Source organism: Etheostoma spectabile, chromosome 11 (assembly GCF_008692095.1).
Source record: "Etheostoma spectabile isolate EspeVRDwgs_2016 chromosome 11, UIUC_Espe_1.0, whole genome shotgun sequence".
NCBI classification, from domain to species: domain Eukaryota; kingdom Metazoa; phylum Chordata; class Actinopteri; order Perciformes; family Percidae; genus Etheostoma; species Etheostoma spectabile.
In genome coordinates, this window is record NC_045743.1 from 20922549 (window position 1) to 20933072 (window position 10524).

The following is a 10524-nucleotide window of genomic DNA, read 5'->3' on the forward strand; positions in this document are numbered from 1 at the left end:
GTACTAAGCCAGAAAGTCCTACCACAGTTTTCCAATCGGTCTAGTAATATGCATGGTCGACCGTGTCAAATGCAGCACTGAGATCAGTAATATAGACCTTAGTGTCCCTAATACTGTATCTGAAGTCCTTTTTTAGACCTTAGGTCCCCTTACTGATCTGAAGTCTCTTTTTATATAGACCTTAGTGGTCCCCTAATACTGTATTTGAAATCTGGAAAGAGTTAATCAATCTCAGTGAATGAAGACCAAATTGGCTGTATCAAAGGGACACTATACATCTTCTCAACATGGGAAGGCTACCACACATTGTAGAGTTGGCAGAGACACCCATATCATTAGACCATATTTTCACTTGATGCAGAGAAAGCCTTGGATAGGATAGAGTGGAAATATATGTGGGCAGTATTGCAACGTTTTGGTTTCAGGCCTTATTTTAAAGCAATGATTAAGGCGCTGTACCTCTCACCTTTGGCAAGTGTGCTAACGTGGGACATAATCTCTTCTCCTTTTACCCTACAGCGTGGAACAAGACAGGGGTGTCCACTCTTGCCACTTTTATTTTGTCTTTCTCTGGAATCTCTAGCAGGTGTAAAGGTAAGGCAGCTCTACTTCTAACGGCGCTCCATCAGCCAGAGAAGTCAGAGAGAAAAAGGTCAGAGAAGCCAGCAGCCTCAGCAGAGTCCTACTCATAATTTAGCTTGATCCTGATCTGCTGGCAATGTAGACTGTTGCTCTGCAGCACCCTCCTTTTATCCACTCAACCCCACCTTGCATGCCAAGCCAGGCTGGACTTTTGTCCCATCGGGTCAATTTTACCTAATACTAATAATAAGAATAACAATAGGAAAAAGAATAACAATAGCAACAAAAATTAAAGCTGCAACCAGAGTTGGACAGCGGCGGGGTTACTGGCGGACGCTGCTCCTTGTGACCGTGCATCTGCACGGCGCTCAAACACTGCAAATCATCACCAATGAGAAGGACATTTGACCAAAATTGAGTGGGAAGATGGGAAGTTTCCACAGGCATCTGTCTTGGTGGATGTATGTGTACTTGATACCATGTCTTGACAGTTACATCTTAAGCATGGGACAAGGGTTCCCATCTCTACTCATTATGGTTCTTTAGTGTGATGGAGCCACTAGCCACAGCAATATGTAGCAATTAGCCTAGAGAAAGAATAATTCCCGGGGTTAAAGAACATAAGGTGTTGCTGTTCGCAGATTACATCCATTTTTATATATTAAACCTATATCTGCCACAGACCCAAAAAAAATGAAAAGCTATTTTAATATTTTGTTTGATTCAGAAAAACAAAGGAATTTGTTAATTTAAAATTTGTGAGAAGCTTCAGCACTCATATTCTGAATCCCAACCAATTTGGAATTTGGTTCATTTTAAATTTACCTGTCTTTGCATCCCTCCACTGAGCGCAACATTGTCAATTTCAAACAATTATTTATTAACCTTAAAGATTACTATACAGTAATCGACATAAGAGTAACCAGTGTATATTTGGCAAACACAGACAATGAGATTAAACATTACATTTTAATCAATACAGTGCAATATTTTAAGCCCTCATATCCCATAGCAGGGACATTTTGACATGATAATAATTAACGTTTTCGTTTCTTGAGTTTCACTACTGCTGACACCCAAAGAGTTGGTACTGATGAACCATCTCCTCCAGGCCCAAACACGTCAATCTGTGTTTCTGAGTTTGACACTCTGCTTCTGTGGGCCAGTACTCGATCCAAGTTGTCTCTCCAAATACATACTGAAACCTGAAGAAAGCAAAGTAAACAGTAAGCATCTGTGACACAAACCATGAAAAGCCTCCTCATCTCTTTCCACAATCACTATAAATAACAACTGTAACACTTACGCTAGAGTACAAAATGCAACATTCACAATAAATTCACACAAAGAAAAGAACATACGATTGATGTTGGTCATCTCTGTGAATATCTTTGGACGTGCCCATGACAAGGTAGGTTTTACCCGTCCCCAGAGCTAAAGACCTCCTGCAGTGGGGATAACTGACGAATGTGCGCTGTTTATTCAGAGGACCAACATCAAGACTTCCTGAAATTCAATAAAGGAGAACAGAGAAACGGTAGATAAATACTAACGAGGTAAAAAGAAAAGTTCATTGTAGCCTAGTGTAGCGGAGTAAGACAGTTTCTTCTTTACAAATCTACTCAAGGAAAAGTATATTGATTTAAAACCTAAAGCCTAAATGTAAATTCAGATGAAAGAGTGTGATATTATGCACATGGCTGCAAGATTTTGAGAGTTTCCGTGGATCCTAAAGTCCTCAAAAAAGTCTTTGTAAAATGAGAAATTTCGCACAGAATTCGCCATTTCGTAATTTTTTTAAATGTTGTGATTATTGTCTAAAAATAGCTTGATACAATCCTACGTGATACCCTCAAAAGATTTTATGAAAATTATAACTTTTGTTGAACCCAGGGTGCACGTGAGGAGGCGCTATGGATCCCCCTGGCAACACCCAAGACCAATCACTACAGAAGTTTGTGATTTTTCCTAAGTCGGACATGTGTGAAAGTTCTTGTGAGTTTTCCCGCGTGCTAAGACCCTAACAAATGAGAGAGACGGGAGAGTTGCGGAATAACCCCTAACGAAACAATAGGTTCCTTGCACTTCGTGCTGGGACACCGTTGGGGCCGTTGCACTTCAGTGCTCGGGCCCTAAAAATCCAAAACAAGAGGGTTCCAGGGCCCTGCTGTGGGAACCCGGTTGCTTTGCAATTTTGATCCTTCCAGCCTCGGGCTTTGACCCCCTAATTAATTACTGAGCCATGAAAAAGGGTCAGGATGAAATAAGTGACTACTTCATCCTACTCCTTTTCAGACATCTCTATGCTGGTTAATGTTTCTTATTGTTTTTTGAACGTTTTGCTTATTTGTTAACTTATTTCTACATTTCTTTGTTTCGTGTTGTTTATTTTTGATATGTCTGAAATACATTTCTTCATTCATTCATTTAATGTGTCCACAACGTTTCAGATAGAGGGAAATAAATAGGTATGTCACCATCACTTGTAAGGCACATTAGAACATCAGTTTGTAGTACATTTTAGGAAGTTAAATACCTACCTTCTTTGATGACTTCCAGTACCTTTACTGTGAAAATGTCAGTGGTCAAGTCTTCTGTAAAACTGTCCAGTCTCACTTTGTACACTGAGGACAGACAGGTTGCAGATTGTTAGCTCACTTGCTCCCTCATAGTCCTACTGCCCTTATTCTCTCCATCTCTGTCCATTTTTGTGTGATATTAATGCAATTCATTTTCACTCTCTTACCAAAATCTATTCTGCTGGTCTGTGTAGTCTCACAGACCAGAGCTGTTCGCTGATCATTGCTGAGTTTGTCCTTGTTCTGCATACTGCAGTTTTCTGGAAATACACAAAAGGCACAAAGTACATACACAGCTGGTTAAATAAGCAAATGGTGATGATGTGTGTGGATGAGTTAAAGGGTGAGTGCATCTGTATCTTAGTCACAGTTTAAGTATTTTAATGAAACATTCTTTAGCTAGACCACTGCTCTGATCATACTAGATCCTGCAGGTGCTTGTTGGCTTGAAGGAATATTCATAAAATTCGCTGACCACCACTGTCATCGGCCTGATCACCAACAGCCTACAGAGCCCAGACATCTTGGTGCAAAGACAACAAACTCCATTTCTACGTCAGTTAATCAAAGAAGTGGATTGTACTCGACAGTAAGGGACAGAGAGAAGGACACGTCCCCATCTCCAACAATGGGACTGCAGTGGAGAAATTCAGCAGCTTTAGGTTCCTCAGGGTTATAATCAGTGAGGAACTGACCTGGACTCACAACACGAACACCATCACTAAGACTGCTAAGACACTTTTCTCTTGAACAGAGTTGGTGCTAATAAGCAAAGGCTTCCGACTTTGCTATTTCGACGGACTAGAAGAAGAAAAAGGTAAACAATGGCAGATCTGGCAGCAGCATTGACGTCTATGTTTCAATTTGATTCATAACCTACTTTGTCGGATCAAGACTCTCCTTCACCATAAAGGATTTCATCTTAACCCAGAAAGTTTACCAGAGAAACTTGCAGTCACTCTGAAAGTCCTGGCTTCCGAACACCCTCAAACCCGTCCATGTTTCCGCTTTATCGTGCGCTGCTGCAGAAAGTCGCACGCTCAAAATTCTGGCGCGTGTCTAGCGAAAATCTAGGTTATTTTGACGTCACATTGGCGTGCGACAGGCTGGCTGCAGCGACTGTAAAATGGCCTTTAGGCTCTACAGCTGGCGGTGAAAACTGCTAAGCATATCACCACGGGGGGTGTCAATAATGTTGAGATCCCAACGCTTCAGCCTTCATATCTCAAGGGACAGATGTGGAAACAATGGACTATTGAGTCATGAAACTACAAGGTACTTTCCAACTGAATAACATAATAAGTATGATCCTGATAGTAACCAATAGAAATTATTTATTACTTTTTTTGGACTCTGGGGTTCATCTCCTGTTCAACTGCAGTCTATAGACAATGCAGGATGACAAGCCCCACATGATGGATCAATGGTTTATCTCTATGAAGCCCAATGTTAGTGTTGGGTTTCGGTGTTTGTTCAAGAATTTTAGATATAACATATTTATGTTTACAGACAACAGATTAGGTTAGTTTGACATCAACCTTACCTTCTGCACATGTGCATTCATCATCTGTACAGAGCTGCAGCAGCTTTCCTGCTTTCCTCTCTGGATGGTAGAACTTCACACAATGTGTTTCTGCAATGGGAAAGAAAGATTTTACAAAATGTAGAGTACGTTAAATCGTTTTTAAAAGTATATATTATTTGTCTCTGAGACTCACGGTCATAGTATTCATAGACAGACACAGCAGCTGGTTGTAAGACTCCGACTTTCAGCTTCTGATGGATCCTAAAAGAGATCTCTTCTGGACGTGTGTGAGAAACCTGTGGCCAAATGTGAGACAGAGATAAAGGATGGAAGAATAATACAAAGAGAAAAACTACAGAAGTAGGAAACAGTCAAACCTTGTCCAGATAGATGATGAGTGAGCCTCTTTCTGACAGGACTGTGTTCATCTCATATCTTGCAATGATGCGGGATCGTCCTTTAGACAACTACACACACAAAAACACAAAGTTAAAAACTAAACATAAAAGCACAGAAATGTATTTCTATGAATAGTACAAGTTCTTACTAAGTCCAGGTCATTCGTGTTAACGGTAAAGCCAGTTAGCAAGCCAATATCCAGGATTGACATGGTTGCATCACTGTCATTGTCCTTATACCTGCACACAGAATGAACAGAATAATGAAATAACAGAAAAGGGTAATGCAGGAGCTAGCTGGTTATACATGTTCATGTTAGTATAACAGTTGTCAGTAGGAATTCTTGATTATACTTACAAAACCTCTATTTTAAGCTTGTATATGTTCTCATCCTCATCCATTTTCACTGCAAGAGCAAAATAACGTATTAAGTAAGGCAAGGCAAGGCAAGGCAGCTTTATTTGTATAGCACATTTCAGCAACAGGGGCACTTCAAAGTGCTTTACATGAAATCAGTTAAACGATAAACACAAGTACACAACATTAAAATCTAAACATTAAAAATTAATAAACACATGAATAGACAGTTAAAAACAAATAGAAACATTGGACACATAAAACAAGAATAAAAGTTACAGTGCAGCATAGAAATTTAAAGAAATGAGCATTCATTTAAAGAAGGCAGCATCAAAAGAAAGGTCTTCAGCCTTGATTTAAAAAAGAACTGAGAGTAGCAGCGGATCTGCAGGTTTCTGGGAGTTTATTCCAGATATGAGAGCATAGAAACTGAAACTGCTTCACCCTTTTAGTTCTGCATCTGGGGACAGAAGTAGACCTGTCCCAGATGACCTGAGAGGTCTGGGGGGTCATAGTGTAGTAGCAGATCAAAATGTATTTTGGACCTAACCGTTAAGGGATTTATAAACTAGCAAGAGTACTTTGAAATCAATTCTTTGAGACACAGGAAGCCAGTGTAAGACTTCAGAAACTGTAGTGATCCAGTCTCTTGGTCTTAGTGAGACTCGAGCAGCAGCGTTCTGAATCAGCTGTAGCTGTCTGATTGATTTTTTAGGGAGACCTGTAAAGACCCCGTTACAGTAGTCAGTCTACTGAAGATGAAAGCATGGACCAGTTTTTCCAAGTCCTGTTTACACATAAGTCCTTTAACCCTTGATATATTCTTAGGTGATAGTAGGCTGACTTTGTTATCTTAATGTGGCTGTTAAAATTCAGGTCGAGTCCAGACTACACCCAGATTTCTGGCTTTGTCTGTTTTTAGAATTGTTGTTTGAAGCTGAGCGCCGACTTTTAATCGTTCTCTTTTTTTTCCAAAACCAACCACCTCAGTTTTCCTTCATTTAATTTCAGAAGTTCTGGCACATCCATCGTTAATTTGTTCGATGCACTTAGTCATTTTTTGTATTGGACGATAGTCCCCTGGCGATAAGTTATGTAAATTTGTGTGTCGTCCGCATTACTATGGTAACTTATTTTGTTTTCTCCATAATCTGAGCCAGTGGAAGCATGTATGTTTACAGAAGAGGCCCAGAATGGAGCCTTGCGGAACTCCGCACGTCATATTTGTACGCTCAGATGCAAATTACCTACAACACAAAGTAATCCCTATTCTTTAGGTAGGATTCAAACCAGTTTATACAGCCAGAAAGGCCAACGCAGTTTTCCAATCGGTCTAGTATTATGTCGTGGTCGACCGTGTCAAATGCACACTGAGATCAAGTAATACGAAGATTGAAATTTTGCCATTATCTGTGTTAAGGTGGATGTCATTAAAGACTTTGACAAGAAAGTAGCTGAATATTTTGTTCATCCAATTTTAAAAAGATACTTGTCAGAAAAAAAAGAACAAGAGAGAGGATACCGAATTACCTGGGAGGAGCTGCACTGACAAGTTAAACATCTGACAGTCGCTCTCTTTCTCTTTAGGCAAAGCGTAATACAGCGACACCATCTGTCAGACAGATGAAAGCATTGTATATGTGTTGAACTAATAGACTTCTATATCACAAATATCTAAAATAAGTTGTTGTATTTTCAGAGATTCAAAAAAGCACACAATGATGGAAAAATAAAATGCTAATTTTCATGTTCATTCTTTTCTTTAAGGGAATTTATAGAAACATTTTCCAAGCTATAGCTTGGCTTTTGCCTGCCAAGATATATTGGACCCCATTCCAACGAGGCTACTTAAAGAAGCGTTGCCCGTGGTTACCACTCTATTACTAGATATGATCAATATGTCTCTATTAACAGGTTATGTACCGCGGTCAATTAAAGTAGCTGTGATAAAACCTCTCCTGAAAAAACCCTCCCTGGATCCGGAGGTCTTAGCAAACTATAGACCTATATCTAACCTTCCCTTTCTCTCCATGATCCTTAAGAAAGGTAGTCACTAATCAGTTATGGGATTTTCTACATAGCAATAGTTTACTGGAGGACTTTCAGTCAGGATTTACAAAGCAACATAGCACAGAGATAGCACTGGTGAAAATGACTAACAACCTTCTAACTGCTGCAGACAAAGGACTTGTCTCTGTTGTTTTGCTAGATGTTAGTGCTGCTTTCAACACCATTGACCATCCCATCCTGTTACAGAGACTGGGATATTTTGTTGGCATTAAAGGAATCACACTAAGTTGGTTTAAGTCACATTTATCCGATCAATCTCAATAAATCCTTGCGCTAAAGTTAGCCATGGCGTTCCACAAGGCTCAGTGCTTGGACCAATTGTATTCTCCTTATATATGCTTCCTCTAGGCAATAATATTAGGACACACTCAATTAACTTTCATTGTTATGCAGATAACACCCAATTATATATAGCTACGCTAGATGTTATGGCCCTGGCCTCTTGCACTACTGTCAGAAATCTAGGAGTTATTTTTGATCAGGATATATCCTTTAATGCCCATCTAAAACTGGGGAGTTGTTCCCCGGAGTCCTTCTGTTTCCCCCCCAGCATGTTTCCTTGAAGATGTCGCCATTTTTCTGCAATACCCTGTTACATCCTGATACGCTTTGCGGTACCCTGCTACGTCCTGCTGTGCCACGTAATGCCGTACAGTGCCCTGCTATGCCATGAACTACTACAAACTACTATTTCTAGTTACTCTTCCATTATCTTTTACTGTGCCTGTTAGTGCCACTATTCATTTCAACCCCAAATGGCCCATTAGACTCTGCCTACCAAGAGCCTGGGTCTGTCCCGGGTTTCTTTCTAAAAGGGAGTGTTTCCACTTTCACACTTAATGCTTGCTCTGGAGGGACCTACTAGAACTTTTGGGTCCTTGTAAATTATAGCGTCTGGGATAGACCCACGCCATCTGTAAAGTGTCTTGAGATAACTTATTATGAATTGATACTATAAATAAAATGTAATTGAATTAAATTACTGTGCTCAAATTTAGTGGTGCATTTACATTGTCCATCATGACCTGCTGTTTTGACAACAGCTAAGCTAACAGCTAGGTTAGGTTAGCTGGCCATAATCATTACTGTTTAATAAAAGAAGACAAAATAATTACTGACAGATGACAAAACAATTTGTACTTACTTTCACTGTTGCTTCCCCTGTTCCCGTGGCAATTACTTTTACATCCTTGTTTATACCGTTGATCTGGTGAATTTAAATGCAAACACACACAAAAACACACACACACACACACACACACACACACACACACACAGGCATCAGCAGAAAAAAAAGTACAAAAAACAACGTGCATTATCATATTAATGTGCCACTATAAGTTTGTTTGGATGTCTTCTCACATTAGTTGTTCTGCTCCTGCCGCGGTTGCCGGTGCCGCTGTTGCCGGTGTTGCCAGTGCCACTGTTGCCGGTGTTACCAGTGCTGCTGCCGGTGTTGCGAGTGCCACTGCCGGAGTTGCCGGTGTTGCCAGTGCCACTGTTGCCAGTGCCACTGTTGCCGGTGTTACCAGGGCCAATGGCGAGGTTGTCAGTGCCGCTGCCAGTACTTCCGGTGTTGCCACTGTTGCCAGTGCCCCTGCCGCCGCTGCCACTGTTGCCAGTGCCACTATTGCCGGTGTTGCCAGTGCCGCTGCCGGTGTTTCCACTGTTGCCAGTGTTTCCAATATTGCCACTGTTTCCACTGTTATCAGCGCCACTGCCGCCGCTGTTGCCAGTGCCAGTGTTGCCGCTGTTGACATTGCCGGTGTTCCCACTATTGCCAGTATTGCCAGTGCCAGTGTTGCCAGTGTTGCCAGTGTTGCCAGTGCCACTGTTGCCAGTGTTGCCAGTGTTGCCAGTGCCACTGTTGCCAGTGCCAGTGCCACTGTTGCCAGTGCCACTGCCACCGCTGTTGCCGTTGCTGCCAGTCCCAGTGTTGCCGCTGTTGCCACTGTTGCCAGTGCCACCGCCGCCGCTGTTGCCAGTGCCGCTGTTGCCAGTGCCGCTGTTGCCAGTGTTGCCGCTATTGCCATTACCAGTGTTGCCAGTGCCACTGACACCACCATTGCCGCTGCTGCCAGTGTTGGTGTTGCCACTGTTGCCGGTGTTGCCAGTGCCGCTGTTTCCACTGCCGCTGTTGCCGCTATTTCCTGTGTTACCTGTGTTGCCGGTGTTGCCACTGTTGCCGGTGTTTCCACTGTTGCCAGTGCCACTGCCGGCGCTGTTGCCAGGGCCGCTGTTGCCGCTGTTGCCAGTGTCACCAGTGCCACTGTTGCCGCTATTGCCATTGCCGTTGTTGCCTGTGTTGCCACTGTTGCTGCTGTCGCCAGTGCCGCTGTTTCCATTGTCGGTGTTGCCGCTATTGCCATTGCCGTTGTTGCCTGTGTTGCCACTGTTGCTGCTGTCGCCAGTGCCGCCGTTTCCATTGTCGTGGTTGCCGGTGTTGCCACTATTGCCATTGCCGTTGTTGCCTGTGTGCCACTGTTGCTGCTGTCGCCAGTGCCGCTGTGTTCCATTGTCGTGGTTGCCGTGTTGCCGCTATTGCCTTGGCGTTGTTGCCTGTTTTTGCCACTGTTGCGCTGTCGCCATTGCCGCTGTTCCATTGTCGGTGTTGCCGGTGTTGCCGCATTTGCCATTGCCGTTGTTGCCTTGTTGCCACTGTTGCTGCTGTCGCCTTGCCGCGGTGTTCCATTGTCGGTTGTTGCCGTGTTGCCACATGTGTTGCCACTGTTGCCGAGTGTTGCCGCTGGCTTGCCATGTACTGTTAGTGTTGCCCACTGTTGCCATGTTGCCGTCACTGTGCAACGAGCGTGCGTCATGCCGTCCCTGGCTGTCTTCCGGCGCAACAGCGGCGGAGTGTGTGCCCGGCGTAATGGCAATAGTTGCAAACGTGGCAACCAAACACGCAAACAACCATAACAAGTTGGCATTCGAACGGACCTGGGCCATGGCAACACTCGAAGCCGCTGAAACAGCGGCACTGGCACATCGCGGCAAGCACTGTAAACAAAA

The 10524-nt window shown here is 42.8% G+C and overlaps 1 protein-coding gene across 1 annotated transcript in view; it reads right to left on the reverse strand.

Moving 5' to 3' along the window:
- Window positions 1-1617: 1617 nt before the first annotated feature.
- The window catches only part of LOC116697857 (complement C3), a 36224-nt gene continuing 27317 nt past the window's right edge, over window positions 1618-10524 (reverse strand). The window contains exons 33-44 of the mRNA XM_032529384.1: window positions 9672-9691; window positions 8657-8719; window positions 6973-7054; window positions 5443-5491; window positions 5234-5324; window positions 5064-5153; window positions 4880-4982; window positions 4705-4794; window positions 3329-3421; window positions 3123-3206; window positions 1944-2088; window positions 1618-1787 (exon numbers count right to left, since the gene is read on the reverse strand). Coding sequence (XP_032385275.1) covers window positions 1646-1787; window positions 1944-2088; window positions 3123-3206; window positions 3329-3421; window positions 4705-4794; window positions 4880-4982; window positions 5064-5153; window positions 5234-5324; window positions 5443-5491; window positions 6973-7054; window positions 8657-8719; window positions 9672-9691 — 1052 coding nt within the window. The 3' untranslated portion in view covers window positions 1618-1645. The remainder of the gene's footprint in view (window positions 1788-1943; window positions 2089-3122; window positions 3207-3328; window positions 3422-4704; window positions 4795-4879; window positions 4983-5063; window positions 5154-5233; window positions 5325-5442; window positions 5492-6972; window positions 7055-8656; window positions 8720-9671; window positions 9692-10524) is intronic.